The following is a 17,956-nucleotide window of genomic DNA, read 5'->3' on the forward strand; positions in this document are numbered from 1 at the left end:
ATCTCCTTGTTGTCCAAGGGACTCTCAAGAGTCTTCTTCAGCACCACAGTTCAAAAGCATTAATTCTTTGGTGCTCAGCCTTCTTTATGGGATGGTGTGATTGATAAAAATCATAATGTCCAGGAGAGGGCACTCTAGACTACTCAATTTGCTAGAAATAGGAAAAATGAACACAATTGTTTAGAAAGCATGATGTCATTTATAACCAATAGGTACAGAGACCTTGTTCATGTGCTAGAATTTTGCCCCTGCATCCGATAACTATGGCACTGAAAACAGCTTTTGTCCATGACTTTTTACTGTAATCCTCAGTTATAAAAATATAGTATGAGTGCTCTGCTCTGGTTCTTCAGATTATGTGACTTTCTTGAAAACGAGAAATTCTAGCTGAAATTCTCATGTTACAAGGACACTCATTCCTTAAATAAATGGGTGACCTTTTTAACTCCCTATTTTTCACATTCTAAAAATGTTACAAACAGATCATACTTCTATGATAACTGGTGGCAGTTGTGGTTATCAGACCTTTGTGCTGCACCTTGCGTATGATATGTTCGCCATGATATTTGTCCTAGGAGAGACACACCATCATCCCCAGGTGTTCCCTATACATACAGGCTTGTCCAGCAACCATAAGCTGAAGGAGAAACAGGCCCTGTGCTTCTTCGCTTCCAAGAAGAAAGAGGCAAACGTTTCTGCTCCTCCATAATTCCGTGTAAATCTATGACATACTGCCATTTTTTAGTATGAATAAATCTATATTCTAACTTTGTCCCTTTCGACATTATGTAATTAGAACAGTAAGATTCCACAGTTAACTAGAGAAAGCATAAATCGTCAAGAAATAGATTACTGGCTGATATTTATTTTAGACCAGTTTATTTCCAAGACATTCTCTTTGGTCTGTTACTGAAGACTAATGTGTAGCCTGCTGTAGGTTAGCTTTCAGATAGTATGGTCTTATCTTTGTTTTAATTTTTACTTTTGGCTGCACTGCGTGGCATGTGGAATCTAGTTCCCTGACCAGGTATTGAACCTACACCCCCTGCATTGGAAGCACGGAGTCTTAACCTCTGGGCCACCAGGAAAGTCCCTATAGTCTGATCTTTGACATTAGGGTTCCAGCTACAGTTATTCCTCCAGTCATTTCCCGTTTATAACACAAATACTGAATAAGTGCCTCTCGTTTTCCAGGTACAATCCTGACGGCTGGGGACAGAACAGTAAGCAAAGTTAGAAGCCACATGAATTATTTAGAGTGATACTTTTAAAGATGGCACAGTGACAGGGGCAAATGTCCCATCTCTGAGGGGCTGGGTAAAAAATGTTCTTTATAATAATAATTCAGACTTTGGAGATTCGCCTTGTATTATGTCTACCAGATGGTAGACAATCCTTGTTTATCAAATTGAATTGGTCATGATCATACCAAAAAAATCTTAGGAAATATTGAATTCTGAACTAAAACAGGCAACTCTCCATATGATTAGATAAACAACTATGATTCTCACATGAGGAATCGCTTCATTTTGTTATGTTTCACCTTGGCCATTTATGTACCTGAATGTATCAACCAAATATTTAAAGTAGAAGCTGTTCATGCAGTACTTTTAAGCACTAACTACTGACTTGAAAGGCTAAGTAGTAATTTATCTGTGAAGATGGAAATTTTCTTTTCTTTTTTTTATTGTGGGAGCCCAGGTTTTCCCAACTCTCAGACCAGGTGGCTCCTTTCTCCCTCAGCAGCAGCATCTCTCAGACATATCTTGAAATGGAAATTTTTTGTGTTCTTTTCTGGGATTTTTGCCTAATGAATGAAAGAAATGAAATAACCAAGCTGTCAGGATATTTTCATCACTGTGAACCTTTCTGTTAAATAAATGCTATTATCCTGTATGTCACAGCAGGTATTTTAATTCATTATTGATTACTAATGATTAACTACTTTTATTGGCAGGTTAAAGAAGAGGTTTCTGGCTTGTGTTTATTTAGGGGCTAAACTGTTTGTCATGTATTAAAATTATCATGCAGAGGCAGACAGATCCAATAAACTATAAAATTACTGTTAAAAGTATTGTTAACATGTAAAGTTGAATGATAAATAGGTTTTATTTTTTTTAAAGTAAAGAAAAATCTAAAAAGTTCTATGTTTAGATCAGTTAAGAATTTGCAGTATCTAAATGTAAGAATATTCAATTAGTATAGATGTCTCTTGAGTCTTTTTCCTTTGGGAGTTTTATAAGTAGAAGGGTTTTGTAAAAGTGGTTGATAAGAGAGAGGGAAGGAGAGAGGAATTAAATATTTCAGAGACCCCTCTGAATGTTAGATGCTTTGTTCTCCACAGTTGGTTTAACCTCTAGAACAACTCTACAATAAGTGATTACTGAAGGAAACAAAGCATGTAGATGGTAGAGACAAGACTGCAACCTCAGAAGTCTGACTCTAACTTCCTTTAATTATTAATTTGAATTAATAGACTAATTATTCCCTTAACAGTCTACATCCATAGAGAACCCACCATCCTGGTTGGGGTTGTTTGTTATCTAGCATGACAAGCCAAGTGATGTTTCTACGTAACCATACTCAATGCTTACGGATTCTTTTTATTTTTTTAATTTTTTTTTAATGTTGACCATTTTTAAAGTCTTTATATTGCTTCTGTTTTATGTTTGTTTGTTTGTTTGTTTTTTGGCTGTGAGGCACTGTGTAATCTTAGCTCCCCAACCAGAGATCAAACCCACATCTCCTGCATTGGAAAGTGAAGTCTTAACCACTGGACTGCCAGGGAAGTCCCAATAGTTATGGATTCTTAAACATCCGCTTTTGAACCTAAAGGATATCAAGTGATCCTTTATAGGGTGCTCAAAGAATCTACGTGCTTCTGTAATAAGGAAATTGCAGAAACTTATAGAGATCCAGGGCTCTATAAAAACTGCCTTCTCAGAGAGGTCCTCTTCAGTGAGAAACAGCTACAGAAGGTTGATCTTCTGTGAAGTGGTAGACCTGGAGTCCCAGCTTAGCAGAAGACGGTGAGCCAGGCTGACGTATACATAGCAGAGTACAGACATGGCATTTGGTCCCAAGAACTCTTCCCAGAGCTACTGCTTATCAGCTACAGGACCTTGGGCCAGTTACCTAACCTGTCTGAGGCTTAGTTTTCATGTATGTAAAAGAGAATCCATAATCCTTAGTTTAAATATCAGTTGTGAGTATTGAATGAGATATCCATGCATAGAAGATGGCAAATCCTCAAAATGGTCTTCTTTAAGTGGGACATGGAGGAGAGAGGCTCTATCAGTCAAGGTTGGCTGGGCTGTGTTAACAGTGGAGATTTAAGTGTCATAGACAGCAGAAGTCTATTTCTCTCCCAGGGTCCCAGACTTCTCCCATCTTCAGGCTCTTCCATCCCCTCAGGACCATCCTTCTCTGCATCCAACTAGTGGGAGTTGAGAAGAAAGTACAGAGGAGAGTCACCCGCTTCTTACCAGCTTTGACCTTGAAGAGCCTTATCCCCTCACACTCACCTTCCATTGTGCAGAGCTTGGTCACCTAGCCATTCCCAGTCACCAAGGTGGCCAGGAAATGCAGTCTGGCTCTGTGCACTTTGGGGGGGAAAGTTCTCAATCTTTACCACATTTGCCAAATTAAATAAACCCCCACACACTGGGACTTCGTTCATAATGATATCGTGATTTGTGACATGATTAACTTCTCCTATTAAGTTGGAATATAGTTTTAGAAAACTTAAAATGTCTATTTTCAAGGTTATCTCCTTCCTTCTTGATTTCTTAGCTCTGCGCCTCGGACAAAATCCTGGAGTTTGATCGAGATTTTCGAATTCGACATTATGCAGGGGACGTGGTGTGAGTATCTCACTCTGGTGCCTGACGTGGTGGTTTGCATGCAGCCTCACTGCAGAAGATACAGTTAAGGGAAATAGAAATTTTTTTCCTGTTCGTTTGCATTTTCCAGCCATTTCTGATGCCAATATATTTTAATTTCTTCATTTAAAACATTGGCATAGCTTCATTCATTCCTTGCTTTTCAAACATTTGTTAAAGACACATCATGTGTGGCCATCCACAGTTTCTGGCATAGTTGACATTCGGTCAGCATCAACTGATGGTTAAATAAACCATGGAAGTATGTTAGGAATTGGGATAGAAAGATGAGTAACATGGACTATGCCCTGATGACGCTAGCAGCTTAGTGGAGGATACAGGCAGATACATGATAAGTCATTATAATGAAGAATGGAAAGGGTTAAACTGGAGAAACACAAGGCGTTATGGGAACACTGCTGTTTGCTGTTTAGTCACTAAGTCTTTGCCACTCCATAGACTGTAGCCCGCCAGCCTCCTCTGTCCATGGGATTTCCCAGGCAAGAACACTGAAGTGGGTTGTCATTTCCTTCTCCAGGAGATCTTCCTGACCCAGGGATTGAACCCACATCTCCTGCATTGGCAGGTGGGTTCTTTACCACTGAGCCACCAGGGAAAAGCCTTGTGGGAACACTGAGGAAGAATAATTAACCCAGAGTGAGGAGTGTAGCCAAGCCTTGAAGGAAGTGATATTCCAGATGAGTCTAGAAAGTAAAAGAGGCTTAGTTGGAAGACAGAATTAGGAAGAGAAGGAGATGAGAGGGCATTCCAAGCAGAGAGACAGCAGGCATACAGGCCCAGAAGTGAGAGTCATCACTATACATGAAGAACTACTGGTAGTTGGGTAACTATATGAGCAAAAACCAGTTTTCCCATATGATTTTTCACATATTATTCAAAAAAGTAAAATTCTCACAAGCTACATTTTCTGGCTACAGTATGATAAAAGTAGAAATTGGTAAGAAAATAAAACTAAAAACATATAACTTCCTTAGTCTTTTAGTTTCCTAGGGTTTCTATGAAAAACGACCACAAATTGGTGGCTTAAAACAATAGAAATGTATTGTTTCATGGCTCTTCTGACCCAGGGATTGAACCAGGTCTCCTGCATTGCAGGCAGATTCTTTACCATCTGAGCCATCAGGGACACCCCATTCTGGAGGCCACAAGTTCGAAATCTAGGTGCTGGCAGGGCCACACTCTGAATGCTTTAGAGGAAGATTGTTTCCTGCTTTCTTCAGCATCTGGTGGCTGCCTGCTTTCCTTGGCTTGTGGCTGTATCAGTCCAGTCTCAGCCTCCATCGTCACATTGCCACCTCCTCTTTGGGGTGTCTGTATTAAATCTCCCTCTGTTTCTGTTTTAAAACTACACTTGTGAATGCATCTAAGGCCCACCTGAATAACACGGGATGAATTTCTTCTCCCAGGTTCCTCAATGTAATCACATCTTTTGCCATACAAGGTAATATTCACAATTTCCAGGGAATTTGACAAGGCTTCTCTGATGGCTCAGATGGTAAAGAATCTGTCTGTCTGCAATGCAGGAGACCTGGGTTCGATCCCTGCATTGGGAAGATTCCCTGGAGGAGGGCATGGCAGCCCACTCAGAATTCTTGCCAGGAGAATCCCCATGGACAGAGGACCCTGGCGGGCTGCAGTCCATAGGTTCACAAAGAGTCGGACATGACTGAGCGGTTAAGCACAGCACAGCATGTCTTTCAAGGGAGGCATTTTTCAGTCTGCTACACTTAGCGTGCTTTGTCTACCCACACTGCTTATTATCTGGTTTTTGTTTAAAGTCCCCTCTTTTCCTTTCTCCTTATTTTTGATGCTGGGAATTCTATTCACATAACCCATTACAGGCAGAGATTAAACAACAAAAAATGAAAATGATCATCTCTCTAAATGCCAAAGAGGCATTTGAAGAAACTTAATACCTGTTCCTGATTTAAATTAAAACTCTAGAATCATCCTCAATGGTGAAAAATTGAAAGCATTTCCCCTAAAGTCAGGAACAAGACAAGGGTGCCGACTCTCACCACTACTATTCAACATAGTTTTGGAAGTTTTGGCCACAGCAATCAGAACAGAAAAAGAAATAAAAGGAATCCAGATTGGGAAAGAAGTAAAACTCTCAATATTTGCAGATGACATGATCCTCTACATAGAAAACCCTAAAGAGTCCACCAGAAAATTACTAGAGCTAATCAATGAATATAGTAAAGTTGCAGGATATAAAATCAACACACAGAAATCCCTTGCATTCCTATACACTAACAATGAGAAAACAGAGAAATTAAGGAAACAATTCCATTCACTATTGCAATGAAAAGAATAAAATACTTAGGAATATATCTACCTAAAGAAACAAAAGACCTATATATAGAAAACTATAAAACACTGGTGAAAGAAATCAAAGAGGACACAAATAGATGGAGAAATATACCGTGTTCGTGGATCTGAAGAATCAATATAGTGAAAATGAGTATACTACCCAAAGCAATCTATAGATTCAGTGCAATCCCTATCAAGCTACCAACAGTATTTTTCAGAGAACTAGAACAAATAATTTCACAATTTGTATGGAAATACAAAAAACCTCGAATAGCCAAAGCAATCTTGAGAAAGAAGAATGGAACTGGAGGAATCAACCTGCCTGACTTCAGGCTCTACTACAAAGCCACAATCATCAAGATAATATGGTGCTGGCACAAAGACAGAAATATAGATCAGTGGCACAAAATAGAAAGCCCAGAGATAAATCCACGTGAGTATGGACACCTTATCTTTGATAAAGGAGGCAAGAATATACAGTGGAGAAAAGACAATCTCTTTAACAAGAGGTGCTGGGAAAACTGGTCAACCACTGGTAAAAGAATGAAACTAGAACACTTTCTAACACCATACACAAAAATAAACTCAAAATGGATTAAAGATCTAAACGTAAGACCAGAAACTCCTAGAGGAAAACATAGGCAAAACACTCTCCGACATAAATCACAGCAGGATCCTCTATGACCCACCTCCCAGAATATTGGAAAATAAAAGCAAAAATAAATGGGACCTAATTAAAATTAAAAGCTTCTGCACAACAAAGGAAACTATAAGCAAGGTGAAAAGACAGCCTTCAGAATGGGAGAAAATAATAAAAAATGAAGCAATGGACGAAGAATTAATCTCAAAAATATACAAGCAACTCCTATAGCTCAATTCCAGGAAAATAAATGACCCAGTCAAAAAGTGGGCCAAAGAACTAAGACATTTGGAGACATTTCTCCAAAGAAGACATACAGATGGCTAACAAACAGATGAAAAGATGCTCAACATCACTCATTATCAGAGAAATGCAAATCAAAAACACAATGAGGTACCATTTCAAGCCAGTCAGAATGGCTGCTATCCAAAAGTCTACAAGCAATAAATGCTGGAGAGGGTGTGAAGAAAAGGGAACCCTCTTACGCTGTTGGTGGGAATGCAAACTAGTACAGCCACTATGGAGAACAGTGTGGAGATTCCTTAAAAAACTGGAAATAGAACTGCCTTATGACCCAGCAATCCCACGGCTGGGCATACACACTGAGGAAACCAGAAGGGAAAGAGACACGTGTACCCCAGTGTTCATCGCAGCACTGTTTATAATAGCCAGGACATGGAAGCAACCTAGATGTCCATCAGCAGATGAATGGATAAGAAAGCTGTGGTACATATACACAATGGAGTATTACTCAGCCATTATAAAGAATATATGAATCAGTTCTGATGTGGTGGATGAAACTGGAGCCTATTATACAGAGTGAAGTAAACCGGAAAGAAAAACACCAATACAGTATACTAACGCATATATATGGAATTTAGAAAGATGGCAACAATAACTCTATGTGAGACAGCAAAAGAGACACAGATGTATAGGACAGTCTTTTTGATTCTGTGGGGGAGGGCAAGGGCGGATGATATGGGAAATGGATTGAAACATGTAAATTATCATAGGTGAAACGAATCACCAGTCCAGGTTCGATGCACGGTACTGGATGCTTGGGGCTGGTGCACTGGGATGACCCAGAGGGATGGTATGGGGAGGGAGGTGGGAGGGGGGTTCAGGATGGGGAACACATGTACACCCATGGCGGATTCATGTTGATGTACGGCAAAACCAATACAATATTGTAAAGTTAAAAAAATAATTAAAAAAAAAAAAAACAACTCTAGAATCGTAAAACAATATGGCTCAAAATTATTACCCCCGTCTGTCAAACTAGCCGTTCGCGCCAGGATGGCACAATATTCCACTTTTTCTGGTGCTATTTCCAGATTCCAGAATCCTGAAGAGGGTAGACCCAGTGATATACAGATGCCTGCCTCCTATCACTCAGGCCACACTCACCGGGTGCCCTCTTACACCTCGGATCCGCATAACTGCAGAGCTGGACTTAGAGGCCAGGCGGGGCAGCCACTGTTTCACAGATGAAGACATTTATGCAGTGTGTGCCATTCTTTCCCAGCATCAGACAGCAAGCTTGCCGAATAGCTGAGACAATACCTAGGTGTCCAGACTCCCCGTCCAGAGAGCTAGCCAGCCCCACAGAGGAATATGTGATGCCGCCGATTCCCCTTCTGTCTCTCTTTAAGCCTTTCAACCCTTTTCTAGGTTTTTACTGGGTGTCTTCTGTGTGCCCAATACTTTATAAAGTATGGTCCCTGCCCATAAAGAGCTTTCCATGTAAGATGCATACGTACATGTGTGGGGTTGTGTGTGTAATAACACACAGTATTAGCACACACACACGTGTATGTGTGTGTGTATGTATGTATATATATATATATATATGCTGTGCTTAGTTGCTTAGTCATGTCTGACTCTTTGCAACCTCATGGGCTGCAGCCCGCCAGGTTCCTCTGTCCACGGGAATTCTCCAGGCAAGAATTCTTGAGTGGGTTGCCATGCCCTCCTCCAGGGGATCTTCCCAACCCAGGGATCAAACCCAGGTTTCCCATGTTTCAGGCAGATTTTTTTCCATCTGAGCCACTGGGGAAGTCCAAGAATACTGGGGTGGGTAGCCTATCCCTTCTCCACAGGATCTTCCCGACCCAGGAATCAAACTGGGGTCTCCTGCCTAGAAGGCGGATTCTTTACCAGCTGAGCAGGGCAGCCCCATGTAGATGTATATGCATACACACATTTGTATATATATATATATTGATACAACAAAAGATGGTTGAAAATAATTTCTGTATGAGTAACAACATGTGTTTTCAGAATAAGCAAATACCTTTAACTGTGTGTGATAAACCCAGATAGGCAGATGCTGATCATTAGGTGCTAGGAATTATTTTTCTAGGAAAAAGTGGGAAGGATGCTAGAAAGATTCAGGAACTATCACCTTAGCCTATTTGACTGGAGTGTATCCTTTTGGTGGCATAGAGAAGTAGAGACACCTAGAAAAGTAGATTGAGATCAAATCACAATGAGTCTCAAAGGTCAGAATAAGGACTTTGAATTGTAAGGGTCTGATGATATATTAAGAGTCAGGTGACTTTAAGGGTTCAGTCAAAAGTGACTTGAAGGTAGTAGGAAGAAGACCAAGATTGGAGGAGGCAGGGAAATTATTTTGGACCTGGTGGCCTAAAACTGTGCCCATGGGCAGCACAAAACTTTCTTGCAGAATGAAACATGAGCGGCTGGAACAATATAAGACTGGTGAGGCGTCAGAGTTAGAGATCGGAGAATTGTCTGCAGCAAGGGTCCCCAGCCTCTGGGGTCTAATGCCTGATGATCTGAAGTGGAGCTGATGTAATAATAATAGAAATAGAGTGCACAATGAATGTAATTCACTTGAATCATCCCCAAACCATCCCCCACCCTCACCCCAGTCCATGGAAAAATTGTCTTCCATAAAACCAGTCCCTGGTGCCAAAAAGATTGGGGACCGCTGGTCTACAGTGATGTGATTGTCCAGGAAGAAGATACAGTCAGGCGAGATAGGAGAGCTATAGGGAGTGGCTACCTCTTGAGTTACTATTTCCCTAACCTCTTAGCCTGTCTTGATCACACAGAATCACCCTGTACTGTGACCCGCTCCGCATGATTTACTCCCTCTGGATCCATGCCAGTGACTGCAGCAGGGCAGCCCTTGCCCACCAGCTGCAAGTTTAGCTTTGAGACCTTACTCACATCCCACCCTCCACACCATGAACACTGACCTTTTCATTTCCTCCCAACAACTCCGTGCATGTGCCTGCTTCCACGCCTTCGTTTAATGTTGCCCTGGATAATCTGCCTTCCTCTTTCTCTCCTGCTTATCCCAATCTTACCATCCTTTGCAGTTCTCCTTGGATCTTTTCTCCCACCCTGAACACAGTGAGCGAGCCTTAGGCAAGTCATCTCACCTCCCCACGGATGAGGCTCTTAGATCCTGTACGTTGCCGTTTTGCTTTTATCTTAGGAATGTGGGATGGCGCACACAGCTGTCTTTTTAAAAGTCAGCATCTCGAGGTAAGCCACAAACCAGTGGAGTGATGATCTTAGTCATAGTGATGGCACTGATGTTTGCCCTCCTTTTGAGGGACAGAAACATCACCCTGTCCACAGAGTAGGTAAATTTGATATTCTTTAACTCAGAACTGGGTGGACAAGCTTTATACATGATTGATGGCATTATTTAACAGTAGAAAGGCTTGTAGACTTCTAGAAAAGCTTAGAAATGGCTCTTGCTTGGTGAATAATGTGTTTTCCGTGTTTCTTTTGTCTCAACTAGGTATTCTGTCGTTGGTTTTATTGACAAAAACAAAGACACTTTATTTCAAGATTTCAAGCGCCTCATGTATAACAGGTAGGATTAAAATTTTATTAATATTTATATTTAGCTTGCTGACATATATTACATAATATGTATGCACATGATTATTTCTGTGTGACAGTTTTAAGAGTTTTCTGGCAATTTGTATACTTCTGTTTGATCATACTTAGTGAAATCATCTGTTACTTTATGATGATAAAATCTGTAAACTTAGGGCAGGGACCCTGTTACTAAAACAGTGTTCCTCAATTTCCCTTGGATTTCCTCGGTTTCTCTCTTTACTGTTGCCATCCTTCTTGTCCCTGCCATTGTACTCAGCAGTCTCCAGGCCAGGTCAGTGGTGATGGGAGGGTGTCAGGTAAGCTCTGGACCAGCCAAAAGCTTTACACACTCTGATTCCCACTACAGTGTCTTTGCCTCCAGCCGTGGGGCCACCCTAATAACAGAGTGGCTCTCACGTCAGTGGTGATCAGTGCAGAGTGGATAGAATCTTCTCACAACCCAAGAAAACGTGAAAAAGTCATGGAAAAATAAAGCCAAGCAAAGGACAGCAAATTCACATCTGGTACAGATTCTTTGGAAAGAAGGCTCATGAAGAAGAGAAGCTTCCTAGCCAACTGCTTCTTTTGGTTAAAGTGTCATTGCTCATGTATTAAGTCAGCTCAGCCCACTGGCCAGTAGGTCATCAAAGATATATGGAGCTCCTCTGAGCCACACATTCCCCTGTGCTCTTGGGATTCAGCTGTTGAAAAACCTTGGACAAAGTCCCTGCCCTCCTGAGGTCTTTTATTCTAGTGGAGATGACAGTTAATGATAAAAGATGGAACTTTAAGCTAGTGTCAAGTGCTATGAAGAAAAACAAAGTTAGGTGAGAGATTGCGGGTATAGACCAAGAAGGGCCATGGAGGTGTTACAGGTAGTGTGGTGGGAAAAGGCTCCTTAAAAGAAGGGTCATTTGAACTGAGCCCAGAGTGAAGTGCGGGTGCAAACCATGAGTATGGGGGGCAGCATTCAAAGAGAGAGAAAGACTAGCTCACCAAGATGCTCAGGTGGAGACAAGCCTGGGTGTGCTGACCGCAGGAAGGTCAGTGTGGCTAAAATCAGTGAGGGGAGGGGAGAACAGTCAGGAATGACTGCAGAGAGGTCCACAGGCCCAGCTCAGAGAGAGTCCATGAGCCAGGCACAATGGGAAGCCATTGGAATGGATGATATGATGTCTGTTCTAAAGAAAGCACTGGAAGCGCTGTGTAAAACCCAGATTGTGAAGGGCGGGAGTAAACCTGGGGAGACCAGGCAGGAGGCTGGTTTAGTGATCCAGGCTGAGATGGGGATGGTGGTGACAGAAATGGAAAATGGTCCAAGTGGGTGATATTTTGAAAGTAGAACCAACAAGATTTGCTGATGGATAGAATGTGTGATGGGGAAAAAAAACAGAAGTCAAAGACAAGGGGGACGGGATGCTTGGTTGTGGGAAAGACAGAGGAGGTGCTCATTTTGGGGGGAAATAAAGAGTACCGCTTCGAATATGTTTTGTGGGAGGTGTGTCCTGGACATCCATCCAAATAGGCAATTGTACGCGTGCATCTGAAACTCAAGAGTAAAGGCGGGAACAGAGAAATAAATTCATGGTGGCCCATCTGTTGATGGTACTAAAAGCCATTGTCCTGGTTGAGGTTATCTAGGGTGAGCATAGACAAAAAATGAAAGAGAGAAGAGATTGGAGGATGAATCCCTGAGACACTCCACCATTTTGAGTCAAGCAGGGAATGAGGAACTAGCAAAGGAAGCTGAGAGCATGCCTGTGAGTTAGGAAGGAAGCCAGGAATCCGGTGTCAGGGTGGCCAGGCCAAGGAAAAATGATCAACTGTGGCAAACACTATCAAGAGCAGAGTAACGTGAGGAACAAGATTCACCGCTGGATTTGCTAACATGAAGGTCAGTACAACACTGACTTTACAGTGTCATGAAGACAGATGTCTCACAGAAGTGGGTCAAGAGAAGACAGAAAATGAGAATGAGGCGACGGTGGGTTTCAACCGTTTTTTCCAAAAGGTTTTGCTATAAAGTGGTTCGTCTATGTGGATGAAGCCTCCAGGAGCAGAGATAGAGCCATCAACACTAGAAAGGCACAGAGGCGTGGGGGTCTGAGAGGGAATCCATGTAAGAACCAATCTGGGGAGGAGAGACTTTTCAGAGAGGAGTTTCAATAAGTGGTTTATCAGGTACGATGCACTCATTTTGAGGGAGAAACCAAAGAGTCTGGCATTGCTCTGTATAAAAAATGTCAAAAAGTCAAATTGGAAAAACGGCCTCAGTCGTCCAGGGGCAAAGTCAGGGCATGTTGCCCAGAGGAGGCAGTCGGGCTGTGTTCCAGGAGGCTGTACAGGGTGCCATTCGCTGTCTACAAGCGTGCTAAGGAGCTTTAGTCATGTCCGATTCTTTGCGACCCTATGGGCTGCAGCCCACCAGGCTCCTCTGTCCGTGGGATTTTCCAGGCAAGAGTGCTGGAGTGGGTTTTTGTGCCCGTCTCCAAAGGATCTTCAGGACCCAGGGATTGAACGTCTCCCGCATTGGCAGGCAGGTTGTTTACCACTAGCCCCACCCGGGAAGCCCAGAGGTTCAGCTCACCGAGAGCAGCGCCACCTTCTGGCGGTGAATTCTGGTAATCCCGGCTCACAGGACTAACACAGAAACAGAGCGAATGGACTTACTTCCAGCAATCAGACAGTCGTAAGGGTCTTGTGATATGAAACACTTGCATTGGTTTACCAGGCTCTTCTTCCCTATTGGAAACCTGTCTGGGAAATTAAATAGAACTCTAGTTTATTAATTGACAGTGAAAAATATCATCCAAAGGATGCTTAGTTGCTTGGTAAGCCTGGAATCAGAACAAAGGAACTTAGATAAGTCTAGTAATTAAAGACATTTCACAGCAGGGATGGTCTTGCCAAAGGTATAAAAACATAAAACAGTTGCAGCTTATTGTATATATTGCCATAGTAGGAAAGGTCTTGCTAGTGGGATGCAAAGTCTTGAAATAATTTTGATTAAAACTATCCTCTTAGTATTTAAATGGGCTGCCTTTGCCTCTGGATACTTTTTGATACTTCCATGGCTAAATGACCTCCGTAAATTTTAATCCTTTCTTTATATCTGTTTAAAGAGTGATCCTTGGATCTCTAGTTCTGGAGCGTATACATGCATGTATGCTTGCTCGTGTGTGTGTAAAGGGAAGGAGACAGGAAGCAGACAGGGGGCATGCCAGGTGCACAGGCCACTCTTCCCTCTCTCTCATTAGCCAGCTAAGTTCTGCCTTCTCTGTTACACATACTGAGTTTCTGGATAAATAAGCTTCCCCTTTAAGGAAAAAGCTCTTTTAAATATTTGAAAATTATGTTGACTTACCAACCTCAAAGTTCTTTCTCTTTGAAAACAATTGAACTTGTCTATTTTGATTCATTACACATCAATTCTACTGTTTGATGATAATAATAATAATAATAATAGGGACTTTCCTGGTGGCCCAGTGGCTAAGAATCCCTGCCCCCAATGCAGGAAGCCCAGTATGTTCCCTGGTCAGGGAACTAGATACCACATGCTACAACAAAGAGCTGGCACAGCCAAATAAAGAAATAATAATAAACATCTTATTTCCTTCATTTCCAACTTTCACGCCACCCTTCATTCATTAGGTAGTGTCTAAACAAGGCCAAAAGTGAGCAGAGTGGAACTGGGGATAGAAACTGCATAGACCAAAGACAGTGACTTTCTGTCTTTGACATGCATCAGGATTTTCAAAGTGCACACACTCTACTTCCTGAAAATTCTATTAATATTCCTTTGGTGTTAGAAGGGCATTCAGGCACGATGGGCACCAAAAACTGAGAACCATTGCCTCAAGTTCTCTCTCTGCTAAAGATTGGAATGGTAAAGTTAAGGGAAAGCAATATACATTTATGTGGTCATTTTTATTGGCATGTTATCTTTGGAAAATTATGGAATAGGACTATAACGTAGTAAAACTGGGTCCATGAACCACAGATCATGCATTATTTTATAGCCGCATTTTGATGGCAGTTGGCACAGCTTGCTGGCAACGGTCAGGGTCAGGAATATTTCTCTGCCTTCATTCACAGCCTAGCCAGTCTTCACCTCACTGTTTATCTTCTTCGCTCTTGTCCTTTCTGGCAGTTTGCTACTAATGTTTAGAACCTCTATGTATAGAGGTTTACTAGATGTTTGGGGAACCAACTCAGTGTTCTCAATTTTATGCCAGGGAAAGAAAAGTGGGCAAAATGATGACAGCAGTAAACACAATTAGCAGAAAAGATCCATGTTAAGTTTTTTTTTTTTTTTTTCTATTCTCAACCCCCATTAAGAAAGAAAAAAGTCTGATGAGAGAAGTTTTCAGAAAACAAGCAACATTTTGAATTCCAATTACTTTAAAATCAAAAGCACCGAGTGTTCTGTTAGTTTCAGGTATACAGCAAAGTGAATCAGTTATATATATGCGTATATCTGCTCTTTTTCAGACTTTTTTTCCCTTATAGATCATTACAGAGCACTGAATAGAGTTTCCTGTGCTATACACAGTAGGTCCTTGTTAGTTATCTATGTTACAGATAGTAGTGTGTGAATGTCAATCCCAACATAACATTGTAAGTCACTATACTCCAATAAAAAGTAATTTTTAAAAAATCAAAAGCACCCATATGAAACAGGGAGAAAATCAGAGCCGAGACCACCGTACATGTTTATAAAAAGATCTCCACAGAGCCAAGTAAGGAATATATCACTTTTAGCCTGAAAACTGGCCTGAAGTTTAAGAATTGGATTGCAGCCATCTTAGTGTCACATCAATAAAATATTGGAGCTGCCAGCACTACCTATAAATGTGATCATAATTCAACTGCAGTAAAGGGGTTTATGAGAAGACGATGTAAAAGTGGTTATTTTCTGTTCCTATCTGTATTTTTTGAGAGACCTGGCTTTTTGTGATGTATACTGTATGCATGTTTGTGTCAATTAAAAGCTACTCTCTTGAGATGCAGAGAGAGCAGACGTGTGGGCCCATCAGGGGAAGGAGAAGGTGGAATGAATGGACAGAGTAGCACTGACATACACTATCGTGTGTATAAAATAGCTGGCTGGCAGGAAGCTGCTGCGTGACACAGCGGGCTCAGCTTGGTGCTCTGTGATGACCAGAGGGGTGTGATGGGGCTGGGGTGGAAGGGAAGTATAAGAGCAGGGGATATCTGTATACATATAGGTGATTCACTTTGTTGTACAGCAGAAACTAACACATTATTGTAAAACAATTATACTCCAGTTTTTTAAAAAATGCTTTCCCTTTCCTGATTTCTGACACGACCTTGAAGATCATTTTCCTGTTTATGATGTGTTCTCATTCTTGTAAGAATCACCAAAACCATTTGATTTTAGGTATATGGTATAGAGCTGTGTAAACCATCAGAATATCCTACGTAATAGTAACAACGCAATCATTTAAAGAAATTTAAAGAACTTTTCGAAGGTGGCGTGATTTAGACACATCTTCTCATTTTGTGGTGTGGTATCTGCCATTATACTCTCAGCCTGATTTTCCAGGTGAAATCATTCTTTCAATCAGGCCTAGTGAGTTGCGTCTGCAGTGCAATTGTGGCTCCCAGGATACAGTTCAGCAGGAATGCTTAGCAATTCTTAATCCACTTATTTGAATGTAACGTTCAAGCCACTCTTTCTGTGCTTCTCAGTTCAAATCCTGTGCTGAAGAATATGTGGCCTGAAGGCAAACTGAGCATTACAGAGGTGACCAAGAGACCACTGACCGCTGCCACCTTATTTAAGAATTCTATGATTGCTCTGGTAGACAACCTTGCATCAAAGGTAATTACTTTCATTTTAAAATACCCGTTTTATTTCATGGATTCTCTCTTGACATATGTTAATGAGAAAGGTATGTATAGTATTTGCTTTTTAGGTAACTATAGTAAATCAAATTGAAGAACATGTATTTTAAATGAATGTTATAGTAATTCTTAATACTGTTTTGTTTGTTTTTTACCATGGCCTGGTGAAACAGTTGTTTGTGTCCCAGATGAATGATCTTAAATTTAGGCCTTTTATATTGTTGTCATCAACGGGAAAGTCTTATATGTGATCTTAAAAAAATAAAAACAGTATACTACAGGTATAGTATGTGCCTGATAAAAGAAATTTTAGCCCTGTGCTGAGGACAAGGCCTGGCTTTAAAAAAAAAAAAATCTTGAGTTAAATTGTCACGTACCATCCTTATGTTGTATCTGAATACAAATTACAGATAGAGCTGTAAGAGGAAGTTTAGTATTTAAGTGTTGCCCTTAGGCTGTTTTAATAGTTGAAATGAAAAGATGTACTATGGGCAGTCGTTTCTGCTTTTTATTGTTCCTTTGAGGCCTCATACTGTTTGATAACTTTAGTCTGAGGTTTTTTTCCCCTTGAAGAACAGATTTCTACTCTTAACTGCTGCTGTTGATGAGTTTGATAAATTAGGCAGCATTCTGGGGCTCATTATTTTTAGTTCCTTCATTTTTATCTTTCTCTCCTGGTGTTTTTCCAGTGTATTTTTTCTTCTTCATTTTTATCTTTTTTTTTTCTTTAATCAACTTCCTCTCTAAAAATTTAAATCTATATTATTTTTGGTTACTTCACTGTGGATAAATTAGGCAAATGCCATAAGAATACATCTCTTCAGTAGCTTTCTGTTCTTTTCGTCAGGATTCTTTGACCTCAGGTGACAACAAATAAGAACAGTGTGTTGGCTTGTATAATCAAACCTCCAGAAAGGCAGAGAGGGTTAAGGCTACCAGGGCTGTAGACTTGAATACCCTTAAGACCCCTCCTCTTGTCCCTCAGCTTTTCTCTGCAAGTCAGCTTCAACCTGCGTCATCCAGCAAGAAAAAACCTAGAAGAAAGGCATGGGACACGAGAAAGAGAGTCGCACGCCGAATTTTATAGAATGTACTTTATGAAACACATTCCTTGTAATATATTGTTTGTAAAATATGTTCAAGTTAATTAGAAAAGAATCATTTTTATTTTCACTATTTGGTAGTTAAATGTTCATTTTTTAACATTTATGTATTTGTGGCTGTGCTGGGTCTTTATTGCAGCATGCAGATGCTCTTCGTTGTGGCATGCAGGCTTTCCCTAGTTGCAGCACAGAGGGGCTTCTCTTGCTCTGGAGCTGCAGGCTCTGGGGCACATGGGCTTCAGGAGTTACGGTGCACGGGCTCAGCAGGT

The 17,956-nt window shown here is 41.0% G+C and overlaps 1 protein-coding gene across 1 annotated transcript in view; it reads left to right on the forward strand.

Annotated features, from left to right (window-relative positions):
• Positions 1–17,956, forward strand: part of MYO1D (myosin ID) — a 357,348-nt gene that overhangs the window by 129,033 nt on the left and 210,359 nt on the right. Inside the window, exons 12-14 of the mRNA XM_070772692.1 lie at positions 3,793–3,863; positions 10,634–10,708; positions 16,429–16,561. Coding sequence (XP_070628793.1) covers positions 3,793–3,863; positions 10,634–10,708; positions 16,429–16,561 — 279 coding nt within the window. The remainder of the gene's footprint in view (positions 1–3,792; positions 3,864–10,633; positions 10,709–16,428; positions 16,562–17,956) is intronic.

This window comes from Bos indicus, chromosome 19, assembly GCF_029378745.1.
Source record: "Bos indicus isolate NIAB-ARS_2022 breed Sahiwal x Tharparkar chromosome 19, NIAB-ARS_B.indTharparkar_mat_pri_1.0, whole genome shotgun sequence".
NCBI classification, from domain to species: domain Eukaryota; kingdom Metazoa; phylum Chordata; class Mammalia; order Artiodactyla; family Bovidae; genus Bos; species Bos indicus.